Below are 17,235 nucleotides of genomic sequence, written 5' to 3'. Positions count from 1 at the left end.
GTTGTCATTGTTGACTTTGCCTAACCTTTGGACTAATTGGTTCATCCCAATCCATTTGCACCGGTATATAAGACTTCCAGCAACACTGGGGAAATTCATCTCTCCTTTTCCAGGTAAGTGTCGAGGCTAACACGCTTGTTGTAGTGTTAAGTATGTCTTCATTAAATGTATTTGGAAAAGGACAGTAGTTGGAAAGCTTTGAAAAGAGTCACAGTTATGTGAGGTACTTGTTGGAAGCCTATGAATTTATATTGAGTTAAAGGAAAGTTGGAAGATCTGCCCCATTGCTCTTGCTAAACTCTTAACTTTATTGAAGCTGGTCATTTTATCTCCAGGATATGATTCAAGCCTTGCACTGTAAGTACAGACTGCTTCTCCAACAGAGTTTTAAAATAAGCCTATTTTCTGCTATTATTCTGGGGTATTATAGTGCTTGGTAGTTTAATTGAGGTGGCTTGTTCTGTATCATGTATTAAACAGAACGATCAATTACTTTCTCAGGAATTCAAGCTGATTGCTCCTAAGTTTTGTTCTAAGGATGGAGTGGTTTGCTATTGAACTGCATTTGGAAAGTTTCTGAACACTGTGCATGCCATGCGCATTATGTGGCGGTGAGATTAAAGAGCAGGTTTCTGACGCTTTTATTTTTATTTCAGGCAAGGGTGTCGCATCCGAGAACAACCATGGGGTGGAAAATACTTCCCATCTGCTTGTCGCTGCTGCTCCCTGCTTTCTTGATTCAACAGGCTTCATCTCAAGGTAACTTCACCATCAAAAATGCTTCTATCCCACCGCTGTTGTGAAGCACCCAGTTGGGTTTTATGACAACAAGAAAACACATTCAAAAACATACGCATTTGCTTGAGTCTAACAATTTGCAACCCTAGAGTTGAAACACACACGGCACATTTGTGTGTTTTGGAATTCTCACCTTTCCCTCTGGGACTGTGAGAGCTTTGAAGGAGTTCTGAGTTTTGATAGAAAATAATGTCGCTACTCTCTTCAGTTTTTTTCCCAAAATTAAAAAAAAATTACAGACATGTATGTAAGAAAACTATGCTGGAGCTACACAACACCATCAGAAGAAATGAAAAATGTAATATTCAAATAACACTTGCTGGTATGTTGACCAATTTAACCAAACTTTTACATCAAAAGAATCATTGTAAATAACTTACTTTATTATCATGTCAACATAGATAGCACAGTACAGTGTACATTTACAGTGTTTCAAGTGGAAATGCTCTTTCTTCCTTGTAGGGACTGTTCATCCCGTTATGTGCTTGTACAGAGCTGAGTGCCATTCTTATAATATTGCCGAGTTCAGTCCTTCAGAGTCAGTCCTAGGTGGACAGCATGTTACTCCTATTTGGAGATCCTCGGTGTCCACGCAGCATAGCCATGGCAGAAAGAGCACACAGCATGAGGTTTAAGTTGTTTAGTCCTAACAATATGTAACTGTAGCTTTTCCCTTTAACATACACAGTGTGGGAGAAGGAAAAACCCATATCCACAATTATTACAGTGAGGTTTTATTTTTAAAATAGACATTTCTGGTGAAATGTCTAAAATTCTCATTGAACCTGAACATGAGAGATGACTGCTTGCTCAGGCACGGTTTCAGAATCACCCAGAAAAGACAAGGCGGAGAAACACAGAAACCAACTGTAAATGCCGAGTGAGGGATGATGGCCACATTCTCTGTCTCAGACCCCTCGGTTTTCTCATTTAGTATTCAGACTTTGACAGTGGGTGTCTCCTGAGCCGCCCCTTTTCCTTCTGAAACAGTGCTTATTCAGTGAAAGCTCTCTAAATAAGTAAAATTACCATTATGATCAGTGGGACTGGGAGAAGAGGCTTGGTAGTAAACTGACTGATGCACAGCATGACAACTTGATTTCAGATCCCTAGCACCCAGGTGAAAAGCGAGGGTTAGCAGCACAGGCCTGCACCACCCCGAGCTCTGGGCATTAAGACAGGCTGACCCTGGAGCTCACTGGCCAAGCAGATTGGCTCCAGCAGCAAGCTCCAGGCTCAGTGAGAGATCTTAGCCAAGAAAACAAGGTGAAAGTGATGGAGGAAATCTGGAATCAACCTCTGGCCTCCACGTGTGCACACACACATGCATGTGACCACAGACAGACAGACACATGCAGACACACACACACACACATACACACACATACACACACACACACACACTCATACACACACACACACATGCTAGTGGTTTAAATAAATAGCAAAAAACATAAGGCAATAATAGACTGTCTATGAAAAATAAGTGGATTTGTTCTAGAAATCTGCTAAGTGTAAAAGAATAATCTTTGGATGTTGTTTTGTCTGCTTTTCTTGCCTTCTCAACCTCTTCTCATTCTTTTCCCTTTATATATAATATATGTATTTATATACATACACTATATATGCATTTTTGTATGTATTGTGCACATATGCATGTAAGCAACCATTCTAAAAGTTATCCTACTCTTTATGGTTTATATATGTGTTAAGACTTAACTTTCCTGCATTCTCTTGAGATTCTTTTTTTCAGTGTATTTTGATATCCCCCTACAGATCAGGACATTCCGTTGGTGGAGTCCATTGTTACATCCACACTGTTATCTCTTGGGGAGGATTTTTGCAGTATTATCTGCCAAACGGTGTTTAGAAATATTTGAGGCTAATTACTCCATCCCATCACTATTGTTTGCTTGTCCCCAAACACTCAGTTCATGACCTTCATATCCACACCCAGATCCTATTTCAAGAGTTCTCTCTTAGTCCTACTGACAGAGAGCACTTACAGGAGCCTCCGCTTGCCTAACCAGCCTCCTCTGAGTTCATCATTGACAGTGAGAGACAATGTAGTTAGTGGAGAAGGCTCATGCTTCAGACTCAGATACATGAGTTTGAATTTGAAATGGGCTATTTGTTTAGGATGACTATATAACTGATTATCCCAATCAGGGCATTTATAAGAGTAAAGGGATTGTATAAATAAGGAATATATATTTGTTGATCAATTATACACAGGTTATATATAGACACACACACACACACACACACACACACACACACACACACACACATATATACATATACATACAGTAACTAGTTGTGTGTCACTGGGCAAGTTATTAAAATTTGTCTTTTTTTCTCTTTGGTTTTTTGAGACAGGATTTCTCTGTGTAGCCCTGGCTGTCCTGGAACTCTTTGTAGACCAGGCTGGCCTTGAACTCACAGAGATCTGCCTGCCTCTGCCTCCCAAGTGCTAGCTTTAAAGGCGTGTGCGCTACCATCACCTGGCCTATGTTCCCCTATTTTTTATCTTAGGGGGGCCTACTAATACTTTCTTAGAACCATTTTCATAAGTTCTGGAGAGAATGGCCGGCTCACTACCTGGCATAGGGCCGCTCAAAAACATGGCCCCTGGTAATAACAATGGAAGCAGTCTCTGCAGCTGTAACAGTCACCTTCCCCCACGACTGTCACTCCTCATGCAGACATTACTGGGCCTGACTTCCAACCGTGCATTCATCATCCCGATCTAGTGAAGAATACAATGACATGACTAAGGCCACATAAAGGCTTACCCAAATACCAGCTAAGTCCATCGCTGTGCGCGCTTCCCAGCGTTGCCCAGTGGGTAAGGCTCTCCTTCCTGGGGGGGGCTTCGTCCTCCTGAACAGATGTCTCCTTTTCTACGTGGTTTGGCCGTGTTCACCCTAGTATTGTATAATTTTAGATTTACCAAGCTGTGCAGGGAGATGTGGGGAAGGGTATTCTAGAGATGCCACCTGCAACTGTGATTATAACTGTCAACACTACATGGAGTGCTGTCCTGATTTCAAGAGAGTCTGCACTACAGGTACGTGCCGGGAGCTGGCCGCCGTCTGTCAAGCCCGCTCTTCTGATCCTGCTTTGGACCCTTCGCAGCTCTGTTCCTCCTTCCTTCCACCTCTTCTCTTCAAGTGCCTCTTCCTTCACTTGCATAAATGTTGAAGTGCACCGTACCTAAGGATGGTTCCAAAGCTTCTGATTTCTGGGGTTGTGGACAGAGGTCTGGGCACTTGTCACCTGCACATCTGTATCAGCTGCTTGCGTGTAAACTGTCTTGAGTAGATGCTTAATAATGTGGCTTGGTAGGTATCAAGCAGGAAGGAAGGCAGACTTCTTCACTCACAGTTGGGTTTCGATTGATGAGGTCGAGCCTCTCAGATAGTTTCATCAAAAAGGATCAACAGGCATAGAACGCTTCCATATGCTATTTGAATTTTGGGTATTAAATGTGTTTCTAAAGAGGATATTTTAAAGATCAATCACATAGCAGGGTTAAATGATGAATTTCAAAGCCGAAACGTTCTGAATTATGAGTGGTATTTCAATTGAACACTATTTGGGCCATTTCTTGTAATAGACACAGACAAATTTAATATTCAATTTATGAAAACTATAATTAAAATCCATAAAAGTTATATTTGCATTAGAATTTGGAGGTGGTAACAGTAGTGCTGTAAGTTTGTGTGTTGGGTGAAGTACTTCAAGCAGGCTTTGAGTAAATCATCGTCCCTCCCACCAAGGTTTTTTTGGAACAAGCAGGCCTGTGTCATAGTCTACACTATGGCCATTAACTGAAACCTTTCAGGCTTATTCTCTGCCCAGTTTATCATAAGAGTATCCTCATTGTAGATGATTTTTGGCCTGCACAGTGGTGGCCTGCTCAGCTGGTTTCTTGGGACTTATTATTATACAATAGGAAGGTTCAAAGACTGCAAATCTATTACAGAGAAATGGTATTTGTGTGAGGCAGTGTTGGTGGTGTGAGGAGAGGATGAAGGATCTCATATGAAGGGCAGTTTGCCATATAGATATTTCCCAGTTTTCTATTGTGTGTACACATGTAAAGGATTCAGGTAGCATCAGGGTGTCTCTTGGTATTTTACAAGGAAAAGAATGGTGCCCCAACTCATCACATTTCTTCCCTGACTTAGGCTGTCTCTATTTGGACATCATCCTTTTAAATTTAAGTTTTAATACAGGATGATGTGTGTACTCCAAATTCCAAATAAGAGACTTAGAAGTGCACCCTTGGGACTCTAGTCAGCTGTCAGATGAGAAATGTTACAAGATCCGTGTACGTGCTGCTCTGTGACTAATAATCCGCTTTGCCTGTTTTGCTCTGGGCAGAGCTCTCCTGCAAAGGCCGCTGCTTCGAGTCCTTCGCACGAGGGAGGGAGTGCGACTGTGACTCCCAGTGTAAAAAGTTTGGCAAGTGCTGTGCTGATTATGACAGCTTCTGTGAAGAAGGTAAGAACCATGGTGCCAGCCCGGGCTGCCTAGTCCAGCCAGCCCCGTACACACCCTGGCTTCAGACACACATCTGGGGCATCTTGATCTTACTAACGTATGAGCTGCTTAGAAATAATTTTGTTTCACAAAGACAAAGAAAAGCATCTTCCAACCGGAGCCTCACAACGACCTCTAGTCACGAGCAGGGGGATATGGGCTGAGTGTACACGCTTTTATCTCCCAAGGTGCTTCTCTTACAGTTTAAAACTTGTTCCACCTAATGCTGCCGACTTCACCAAATCAGCTGTCCTTAGGGCTCGCTGTGCTCTGAGCCTTACTGGACTGAGTATATATTGAAAGGCAGAGCAATTCCAGCTTCTTTGTATACCCCGAATCTACAGGCAAATCTGCTAAGAAGTTGGTACCTCAATTAATTATTTGTTCCTTCCCACCTCTACGGTCCCCTCAGCAGTTTCTACACAAAGCTGGTGCAGGACAAAGGGAGTCTCACTTAAAAACCTTCTGTGGCCGTTAAACCTGAAGGAATACTTGAACAGTGTAACAACGGCCCCATCCTTGTTTCTTTTACCAAAAAAAAAAAAAATAATAATAATAATAATAATAGAATACTTTCTCTTCCAATACTTGTTTGCAACCATTCTTTGTCAAAATGTGAATATCTGTGGGGGTAAAATTGAGATAAGCATTACTTACATAATTTGATAATGTTTTTGTTAGGCTGTGTCTCTTCTTTGTTTAGAATGGTGGAAACAGCAGAGTTGAGAGCTGTTTCTTAACTCTTCAATATTTTTACAGGAAGTATTCTAAAAATACTGGAGACAACACCCTTATTTCAAAACCCCAGAGCGCAGCATTCCTGCAGCTTTCAGAAGGCACCGTGATGGGGATATATATTTACTCACTACCTTGATAATTATTTTGGCTAAGAGACAAGCCAAAAACAAAGAAAACAAAACAAAACAACACCCTACCTCCCATATACCCCAAGCAGTTATTATGGCAGAGGATCGATAGGAAAGAAGACCGAGAGAGGACACAGACAGAGCATTTGAAATACACATAGTTGTTTGTGCTTCTGAAGTATACCCGAGGTTTAGGCTGGAAGTGGAAAGAATGGAGGCAATATAAGGCAACTCTATTCACAGATTTCAGGAAGACAGTCAGGCTCCTAACTGAAAGTAAAAGAACTATCCAGAGCTTCAGAACTTCATTAAAAACAGTATTGGAACTGCCAAGTTGTTTCAGGGTTGCTGTAGACACTGGTTATTGAGATCTATCTAAAAATTTCAACATTTTGAGAATGGACAGGAGTGATATCAACCCAATTGCCTCCCAACATGGGTAGAGAGAAGCCCGAAAGGTTATCTGTTTTGGCCATGATCCCTAACTAGTACCTGGCAGGGCTATTACTCAATTTGGCATTTTGTTGGGGGTGGAGGAAGAGAGTGAGGTACAGTGCCCAGTTCCTGGAAGTCAGAAGAGTTCTGAGGAGATGGTGGGAGCAGCGGGTGGATGTGTCTCTTGTCTTCCCCATCTCCACTTGTGTTTTCTTCTCTTCCAAGTCCCTCTCCTTTCTTCTGATGCCCAGGGATGCCCCATGCTCCCTCTTTAGACATTAAGGAATGGGAGGAGGGAATAGAAGGCACAGGAGATACACACCAAACCATTAGTTTGTGTTAACTTGGGAAGGGCAATTCATTTGTGAAAAAGTGTAATGCAGAGGTATGAAATCTTCAAAATATACCTGTACAACTTTTCCAATAAAAATCAAGGCAAACTGGCATTATTTGACTCAAATGCACATGGAAACAGGAAAAATATATTAGAGTTGACTAGGGTATGATTTTTCCCATTATCCATATGCAGTATTATTTTTGTAATTGTGGGATGATGACAAGATAGATGAAACTCATAGAATTACAACTTATTTTAGGTGGGCATTTCCTCTTCAGAAATGTTGAATACACATCTCACTTTACAGATGGGAAAATGTTCAATAGTTTGGCTTATTCCAAGGTCAAAAAGGTAGACACCTAGAGAAGCATATGACCATCATTAAGAGCATTGACCTCCTGAAACTGCTTTCTATCATTACCCACAGTTTGAGAATCACTATTTGATAGCAATGTGTCCTCAGAATTACTGGGGTTATTCGTGTTGGGCTACAGCTATCCTGCACTGACATTTAGCGGTGTCTCCCCTCGAAGCCACATGCATCCCCGCTTTTCAGTTAGCGCTGTTGATGACTCTAAACCGGATGTTAATCAACCTGTCTTGCTTGGCCTCAGTGCATAACCCCACATCACCACCTCCAAAGACTGCACCTCCGCCTCCAGGAGCACCTCTTGTCGTCAAATCAACCACCAAACGCTCACCCAAACCACCAAAAAAGAAGACTAAGAAAGTTGTAGAATCAGAGGAAATAACAGAAGGTAGGAAGATGTCAGACATCGCTACAGGAGATTTCTGAGCTGAAATATCCTGTAGGTGGACTATTCTTAGGAATATCCTCAGAGGGTAATCTTTTGAGTCATGAAGGGCTCATCATATTTTTTTTTTTGTTTACTTGACTTAAGTTAAAATTTAAGCCAAAATATAAACCCTTGGATATTTATAGTCCTTATTTATCAAACCCAGCATGGGTGGTCCTCATCAGAAGAGGCAAATCTCAATGTAAAAAATGAAAACGTGATTTTTTTCTTTTTTCTTTTTTTATAGAATTAGATTGTGTAACTTTTAGCAGGTGTGGGAAAATCAGGAGAAAGTCACATTGTTAGTATGTACAATCAACTCAGGTGACTTGCTTTTCATCGACAGCTTTAAAAAGCAAGTAGTCGCGTTACCCACCACATGACAGCTGACTACAACTCTTGAAGACCAGTTATCAGCATTTCTTGTTGTGTGCAGACCAGCAGTTCTGTTTGCTTTGTTTTGTTTTAAATCACAGTTGGTGTGATCAAACTTTTTATTTGATTTATAGAACATTCTGTTTCTGAAAATCAAGAGTCTTCCTCCTCCTCCTCCTCTTCCTCTTCAACTATTCGGAAAATCAAGTCTTCCAAAAATTCAGCTAATAGAGAATTACAGAAGAAACCAAAAGGTTTGAGCATTGATAAAGATCAAAGACTCTATCAATGCCGTGTTAAACAATCATTATTCAAAAAGTTATGTGTTGATAGAACGGTTTGTGATCTCAGTATTTGGGGAGTATGTAACCATGGAAACACTCAGTTTAGAAAGTACCAAATGAAGACAATTTACAGAGACTCAGTGGTAAGCAGCTAAGCCACCCTTTACAGCAAGGGATCTGAAGATGCTGAGTAGTGACTGGAAGCACAGATGGTACTAGAGACAATAGTTTGTGGCAGTCTGTTGCAATTCCTGTCTAGCAGATCACTGTGTCTTCTTCTTTCCTTTCTGCCCCCAGCCATTGTTTTCCCTTCTATGGTTTTATTTAGCAAAAACCCAGTGCTTTCCCAACATTAGTCCTTGACATTCTGCTAAACCTCCAGGGAAAGGCAAGATTATCATTATTATTTTCCTAACCTTTATTTATTTATTTTTAAATTTTGGTTTTTTTGAGACAGGGTTTCTCTATGTAGCTTTGGAGCCTTTCCTGGAACTCACTCTGTAGCCCAGGCTGGCCTCGAACTCACAGAGATCCGCCTGGTTCTGTCTCCCGAGAGCTGGGATTAAAGGCATGCGCCACCACCGCCCAGCTTTCCTAACCTTTAAAAAACAATCATATCTGTCTCACTTTTCTCTGCAAGTTAAAAAATAGGCCATTATTTCCTGAGAAGGGATTCTATTTTACCTGTTCTTTGTACTTCCTGAAATTCTAAAATACATTCTTTCTCTAGTAAGTACTGGAATTGTGAGGAATGTTTCTCTGGATGGTCGTAGTTTCGCTATAACCTTCTCTAGCCTGATAGCCCGATATTCTAACTTCAAGTCATTCCAAGAATCCTGCTCACAATGGAAGTGCAATACAAGTTTGCTAAACAGATTTCATACCAGTGAAAACTTTTTGGGCTTGGTAGCTTCCCTAAGGGGTAGCTGCTATGGGGACTCTTAAGTGCAGTCTATTGCCCTAGCATCCTGACTGCCCATGTCTTCTGGGACTATCGAGTTTATCGGTGCAGTTGAAAATGAGCGGTCAACAGCCTTACGGAGGGCGACTAGGCTCAACAGAAACCTTGGAAAGAATGGGAGCAGATCCTCAGTGAGTTGGAGAGGCCTTTGTAGGAGTTAGCGCGAAGAAACTACAAGAGGTTGGAGTCAAGTTTCCAGGAAGAAGGGACAGCATCGAACAATACGGAATGGGGGCGGGTGGCATGGGGGAATGAGCATTAACACAGACATGCGTTCATGCTGCTGATCACTTTGTTGACTTCAAGCTGCCACTGTCTTCCACGTATTTACGTTTAGGGTTTCATTTGTGGTTTTCATCCACTTACCTCGTTTACTCAATAAAAAGCCTCCAAAGATTAAAAACTTTACCTTTTGACCATATATTCACAGACATTAAAGGTTAGCAATTTGCCTACAGACACGTAGCTAGTCAGCGATATGGCTCTGATCATTATGTTACTATTTTTTTTTTTTTTTTTTTTTTTTTTTTTTTTTTTGGTTTTTCGAGACAGGGTTTCTCTGTGTAGCTTTGCGCCTTTCCTGGAACTCACTTGGTAGCCCAGGCTGGCCTCGAACTCACAGAGATCCGCCTGGCTCTGCCTCCCAAGTGCTGGGATTAAAGGCGTGCGCCACCACCGCCCGGCCATTATGTTACTATTAAAGGGGGGAAAAAGTATTCAAAATAACAACTTCTATTTTTTTCTCTAGTAAAAGATAACAAGAAAAACACCCCTAAAAAGGAACCGAATCCAGAAGCACCGGTTGTAGATGAAGCTGGAAGTGGACTGGATAATGCTGAGTCCAAGCTCACCCCAACTCCTGACAACCCGACCACTCCGTCTCCCAAGACTACAGCAGCAAAACCAGCAAGTGCTAAACCCAGTCTTGCACCTAATTCTGAGACATCCAAAGAGGCATCTTCGACTTCCAATAAAGAGACAACCGTTGAAACGAAGGAGAGTTCTGCGACCAACAAACAGACTTCTGCCAGCAAGAAAGAGAAAACGACTTCAGCTAAAGAGATACGGAGTGCAGAGGGTAAAGATACTGCACCCACAGCTGACGGCCCCCCACCCACCACCGCCAAGAACTCAGCTCCCACCACCACCAAGAAGCCAGTACCCACTACTACAAAGGAACCGGCTCCCACCACCACCAAGAAGCCTGTAACTACAACCAAGGAACCTGCTCCTACCACGCCCAAGGAGCCTGAACCCACCACCCCCAAGGAACCAGCTCCCACTACCCCTAAGGAGCCTGAGCCCACCATCCCTAAGGAGCCTGAACCCACCACCCCCAAGGAACCAGCTCCCACGACTCCTAAGGAGCCTGAACCCACCACCCCCAAGGGGCCTGAACCCACCACCCCCAAGGAACCAGCTCCCACGACCCCTAAGGAGCCTGAGCCCACCACCCCCAAGGAACCAGCTCCCACGACCCCTAAGGAGCCTGAACCCACCACCCCCAAGGAACCAGCTCCCACGACCCCTAAGGAGCCTGAGCCCACCACCCCTAAGGAGCCTGAGCCCACGACCCCTAAGGAGCCTGAACCCACCACCCCCAAGGAACCAGCTCCCACGACCCCTAAGGAGCCTGAACCCACCACCCCCAAGGAACCTGAACCCACCACTCCCAAGGAGCCTGAGCCCACGACCCCTAAGGAGCCTGAGGCCACCACCCCCAAGGAGCCTGAGCCCACGACCCCTAAGGAGCCTGAACCCACCACCCCCAAGGAACCAGCTCCCACGACCCCTAAGGAGCCTGAACCCACCACCCCCAAGGAACCTGAACCCACCACTCCCAAGGAGCCTGAGCCCACGACCCGTAAGGAGCCTGAGGCCACCACCCCCAAGGAGCCTGAGCCCACCACCCCTAAGGAGCCTGAACCCACCACCCCCAAGGAGCCTGAGCCCACCACCCCTAAAGAGCCTGAGCCCACCACCCCTAAGGAGCCCGAGCCCACTACCACGAAGAAGCCTGAACCTACCACCCCTAAGGAGCCTGAACCCACCACCCCTAAGGAGCCTGAACTCACCACCCCTAAGGAGCCTGAGCCCGCCACCCCTAAGGAGCCTGAGCCCGCCACCCCTAAGGAGCCTGAGCCCACCACCCCCAAGGAGCCTGAGCCCACCACCCCCAAGAAGCCTGAGCCCACCACCCCCAAGAAGCCTGAGCCCACCATCCCTGAGGAACCGACTCCAGAGGTAAGCGAACCTGAACTGACTACAGAAGCTAAAGAGAAGACAACAGAAAAAGACACACCCAAAACTACAACTGTTGCCCTTAAGACGACAACAATTACACCAGAAGAGACTACCAAATCAGAGGCAAGTACCACCACACAAATAACACCTACAACTCAGGAAACCACATCACCCCAAAAAACTACCGTGAAAGCAACTACTCTCGTACCCAAAGTACCGGCTCCGACTGAAGAGACTCTGAACAAACCTGAAGAACCAACCCCTGCACCCGAAGATTCTGATGATCCTAAGACACCTCCGAAACCCCAGAAACCAACCAAAGCACCCAAGAAGCCCACCCCTGCCAAAAAGCCAAAAGCACCCAAGAAGCCCACCCCTGCCAAAAAGCCAAAAGGCAGAAAACCGAAAACGACACCATCTCCTCTAAGGACGACTCCAGCGATGCCTGAAGCGACCACCAACCCCTTAGACGTCGTGCTGCCAACCACCGCCAGCCCTAACCAAACTCCAAACTCAGAAGCAGCTGAGGCAAAGCTCGATCGTGAAGATGCGGAAGGAGGTGAAGGAGGAAAACGTGTCATGATTCCCAGGCCCCCTGTGTTATCCCCCATTGTTATTCCGGGCAGTGATCACGTGGCCAGCGCACTCAACCACGGCATGAACATCAATCCCATGCTTTCAGGTACTAAGAATCAGTTCCTCTGTTGTAGTATCTCTCTATGGAGATCCAGGATCCAGAGCTCTAACCTGTGAACTTCTCAAGTTTGATTACAGCTTTCCTACAGGTGTGCAGAGTATGAATCATCGTAGTCTATTTAGTCTCCAGGACATTTGAGTAGTAATTAGCATCAGAAATTTAGTGTTGGCCAAGTCCAGACATGTCTGTTGGAAGCAGAAATGGGGTGTAGAATGTCAAAATAGTTTAGTTAGGACTTTATCCTTTAGAGAGCATAATGCAAAGAGAAAAAAACACAACCCATTTCCTTTTCTAAATCAACCCCAAAAGGCAGTGACTGAAAACAGTTCAAATGTCTAATAAATAATCATGTGAATGAAGATCTGGACACCTCTTACACCTCACTATTATTTTTGTGTAATACTCCTGAATCACAATAGGTAAGAGGAATTATGGAACCTTATCACTTCCTCTTCACCTTACTAGACTTTAGAAGGGTAAATAGGAAACAGAATATTGTGAAGGATTTGAAAACAACAAATTGCTTTCCCCATTCTGTTCTTTATTAATTTTTGTTTGTTTTAGATGAGACCAATTTATGCAATGGGAAGCCAGTGGATGGACTGACTACTTTGCACAACGGGACGTTAGTTGCATTTCGAGGTGAGCTAAGAATGTATAAATGTGCTTCTTGTTTTGTGTTGGCATTCCTGAGGACAGTCACGAGGGTGCTAATTTGAACTGTACTTTTGAAAGGGAAACTGGAAATATTGATTAATTTAGACACATAAGTACAACAAATACTTGTATTATTACTGAAGGTTTCTTTTTTTTAACACAGTAATTTTATTGATAATATATATTATATATTAACAAAAGCAATTATGTAAAAATATATTCATTTTCAACTCTTAAATAGGAATTCAGTGTCAATTTCAAACTAAATGAAATGACAAGAGATTTGCATTCCCTGACCAATTTTCTTAGAAAATTATGCTTCCATTGTGAGGTAAAAAAAGTACTTTTTGAGAGTTACAGAGAATTAAGTATATTTCTCATGGACGGTATTTTAGTATTCTTAGAACACAGGTTAAGTATGAACAATAACAAATCATATGTAGTAAAGGTTCAAGAGATTTTAGTAGTCATTAAGTTATAACTCTAATTCTATAAAGAAAAAAACACTGAAACCCAGAGAGCTATACGTCACAATGGCAAAAGATCTTTTTGGAGGAAGTGGAAACTGAGCTGGTGAGAAGGCTCAGTGGACGAAGGGACCCACTGTCAAGCGTGATAACCTGTACTGACCTCTGAGACCTACATGGTGGGAGGAGAAAGCCAACTCTCACGTTCTGTGACTCCACATGCACCCTGCAAGTGTCTGCACATACATACAAAAAAAAAAAAAAATCAAATCAAATTAAAATCAGGATGGGTGTGTAGTAGCACACTCTCATAATCCCAACCCTCAGGAGTTGGAGGCAGGAAGGATCTCTGTGAGTTCAAGGCCAGCCTGGTGTTCACAGACTATCTTAAAACCCTCTAAAATTAAATTAAAAACTTAAAACATAGGAACTAAAATATCTCAAAATATCTCCTTTCCTAAATTTTGGGTTTAAGAAATATCTTAGAAATACACAAATTTTCTCTTGTTTACATGGCTCTACTTCTTCTGGGCACTTAACACATTGAATCCATTTTTCTTGATAATCCCATTCTTTTCCATTTTCTCTTCTGTGGGGACATATTTTAGGATTCAGACTGTAGGCTGACCGATTTCTTTACTTTTTAGGTCATTATTTCTGGATGCTAAATCCATTCAGGCCCCCATCTCCAGCGCGCAGGATTACAGAAGTCTGGGGTATCCCTTCCCCTATCGACACCGTTTTCACTAGATGCAACTGTGAAGGGAAGACGTTCTTCTTTAAGGTAACACAAATATGGTTTGGAAACGAGGATGCGGTCGCACCTTGTCCCAACACCACCTTAGCCTTCCATTTGGAGACAATGAACTATTTGTTCTCTCAAAAGCAACAATTTGATAGTACTTATCATGTGCTTATTCAAATTCAACCAAGTTATCGTCATCTCCCTACGCTTCAATCTGAGAACGAATTCCAGAACCATGTCTACAAAAGCCTTTAACGTTGTTTTCTCTTTTAAACAATCAGGATTCTCAATACTGGCGCTTCACCAATGATGTACAAGATGCTGGGTATCCTAAACCAATTGTCAAAGGCTTCGGAGGACTAACCGGGAAGGTAGTGGCAGCCCTTTCAATAGCCAAGTACAAGGACAGGCCTGAATCTGTGTACTTCTTCAAGAGAGGTATGTATCACACAACTGCCAATGTGACACTGCTCACGTTTAAGAACTGACTCTTTGATATTTGATTGCTAAAAATATTACAGGACATAAGAATTAATTAGATCTCCTGCAAAGTGAATCACAGAACATCTAGGTCTGATAAAAAGAACGCTATCATTGACTCTGTGTTAGGCAATTTGTTGGATTCATTTGTTCAACACATATTTCAGGTCTTAGTAATTACTGTATTTCAAGAATATTTTTCAATTAACTATTCAATTAACAATAGCCATTATTAAAGAATGTCTATATGTATTTATGAAACACAACCAAAAAAATGTAAAGGCAATCTTAACCCATTCCTTTCTGTGTGGATTAACCTGAGTTTTTGTTTGCAATGTGGTTTTTCTCATATGTAACAGGTGGCAACATACAGCAGTACACTTACAAACATGAGCCCGTGAGAAAGTGCACCGGAAAGAGGCCCACTATCAACTACTCTGTGTATGGGGGAGCGGCGCAGGTCAGGAAGCGCCGCTTTGAGCGTGCTGTGGGACCTCTGCAGACACACACCTTCAGAATCCACTACTCGATGCCCATGAGAGTCGCTTATCAAGACAAGGGTAATGTTTCCATCACATCAAGAATTCTGATCATGAAGGAGATTACTGGTCAAAAAGTGCTAACAATTTAAACTCACAGATGTAAAACAAATCCATTGGCCTAACTGAGTAATAACCAAAGATCGATTCTTTGTTCTTCTTTGTGGGTAAAGAAAGTAGTTTATTCAAGTCTGTTAATTATAAAAAGTCAACAAGCACTGTATACAAATCTGTAACCCTCAAGACAGTCCTAAAAGTGAAGTGTTAATGCCACAGCAGAGAACAAACTCGGAACTGGGCTTGTGCAGCTCTAAGGCTGTAAACTCTTTCAAACCTTTATTACAAATTCTGCCCGCAGGTTTCCTCCATAATGAAGTTAAAGTGAGCACACTGTGGAGAGGATTTCCAAATGTTGTTACCTCGGCAATAACACTGCCTAACGCCAGAAAACCCGACGGCTACGATTACTACGCCTTTTCTAAAGGTAAGGAAGGTGGAACAGTTTGCGACCTTCCCAAGTCGATCTCACTTGTGGAAGCACAAACGTAGTCTAAGTGGAAAGGGCAAGTGTACAATAATGACTGGAAGTGAGACACTCAACTTCAGTGCTTACTCAGCATGAAGGGAGAGACTGCTGCACCCATCACTTCACTGGAGGGAGTGCAGTGCAGTTCTAGCGCACTGCTAGGGGAGCAGGAGAAACTCTACCTCGTTTCTATCATGAGCGGCACTTAAGATCCCACGTGTCAATACAGTCTACAAGGTGTACACGACATTCATGGAACCAGCTTTATTAACTCAAGTCTATTACCCAGGGTACTAGTGTTTGGAGAGACCAGCTATCTAAATTATTCTGCCCATGACTCTATAATATAATATGAATGCCTAAGAGGTATACTTTAAGAACGATAAAAGCCAAATGAATCACCTTTTAGATTACCTTGATTCTTTACATACTTATTTCAAAAAGCAGAGCTGAACCGAGTATGACTTGAAAGATGCTGAAAGATCATTCCATCACACAAATTATTTTTTGTCAGGAAGTTAAAAAATCACTTTTAATACTGAAATGACACTGACTTTGAACCTAATAATCAACATGAACAAGTATTTTACCTTCCTTTTAATTAAAAAGATGCCTTCTCTTTCTCATTAGATCAATACTATAACATCGATGTGCCAACTAGAACAGCGAGAGCAATTACTACTCGTTCTGGGCAGACTCTCTCCAAAGTCTGGTACAACTGTCCTTAGCTTATGCGCAAAGAAGAGTCATCAAAAGGAAATGAAGAAAACTGATAAATTTTGACATTGAAATACATTTTATTAATAAAGAATGTTGAAATGAGCATACCTATTTAAATACAAAACACTTTTCAACTTGACAATCATTATATTAAAACAGATTTGCCAATCTTATTCACAGGTGCTGTAGTTTACAGATCACTTAATTAATATTTCCTCTATTCAGTCCTCCTCTTCCTCCCATTGCATGGCTTACACCTGTAGAAGAAAGTAATAAAAGGTAATCATGTTCAGTAGAAATATCTAATATTATAGATATTAAAAGATATTTCCCATGTTGACTAACAGTTATAAATGAGTCACTAGTTTTATGATGTAAATACAGTCTAATGAGTTACATTAGAAAACATGGAAATACTAAAATCTTGTATTCCTTTACTAGCTACAACAGCTACAAAACTTTTATTGCACAAAAAAGTACCTAACAACCTAAGAATACAGGTTAGAGCTAGTACTTTGAATACACAGCATGCTAACACTTTAGATTCTCCAAATCTTTCTTTGGATCCAATGAAATAAAAGGTACCAATTGTATGTAAGAACACATTCATTTTATAACTATGACAAGTAAACCGCCTAAAAGAAGCTTTCTGGTGGTTAAGTATCACATTATCATCATGTAATTATGAATCAATCCTTATGATTTCCTTGAGAAACTTGCTGCACATGTTATTATTCACATATCAGGTAACTGGTATGT

General features: G+C 42.2%; 2 protein-coding genes across 6 annotated transcripts in view; one reads left to right on the top strand and one right to left on the bottom strand.

Annotated features, from left to right (window-relative positions):
* The first annotated feature begins 683 nt into the window (after nt 1–683).
* On the top strand, nt 684–16,578 carry Prg4 (proteoglycan 4). Of its 5 annotated transcripts, XM_052737140.1 has the most exons (12): nt 684–759; nt 3,746–3,868; nt 5,188–5,307; nt 7,599–7,742; nt 8,291–8,410; nt 10,150–12,327; nt 12,907–12,984; nt 14,114–14,250; nt 14,493–14,649; nt 15,051–15,251; nt 15,589–15,714; nt 16,387–16,578. In XM_052737140.1, exons 1-12 carry the CDS (start codon nt 684–686, stop codon nt 16,482–16,484), a joined length of 3,558 nt encoding a protein of 1,185 aa, XP_052593100.1. In that variant the 3' UTR covers nt 16,485–16,578. The 5 variants fall into 5 exon arrangements, with proteins under 5 accessions (XP_052593100.1, XP_052593102.1, XP_052593101.1 ...); XM_052737142.1 differs by lacking the exon at nt 3,746–3,868; XM_052737141.1 differs by lacking the exon at nt 8,291–8,410.
* Tpr (translocated promoter region, nuclear basket protein) overlaps nt 16,530–17,235 on the bottom strand; it is a 57,629-nt gene continuing 56,923 nt past the window's right edge. The window contains exon 52 of the mRNA XM_052737139.1: nt 16,530–16,733. Coding sequence (XP_052593099.1) covers nt 16,678–16,733 — 56 coding nt within the window. The 3' untranslated portion in view covers nt 16,530–16,677. The remainder of the gene's footprint in view (nt 16,734–17,235) is intronic.

This window comes from Peromyscus californicus, unplaced genomic scaffold (genome assembly GCF_007827085.1).
Source record: "Peromyscus californicus insignis strain IS unplaced genomic scaffold, ASM782708v3 Scaffold_14__1_contigs__length_90479793_seg_2, whole genome shotgun sequence".
Taxonomy (NCBI): domain Eukaryota; kingdom Metazoa; phylum Chordata; class Mammalia; order Rodentia; family Cricetidae; genus Peromyscus; species Peromyscus californicus.
Note: the sequence above shows the minus strand (reverse complement) of the source record. Positions and strands in the feature narration are given on the sequence as shown.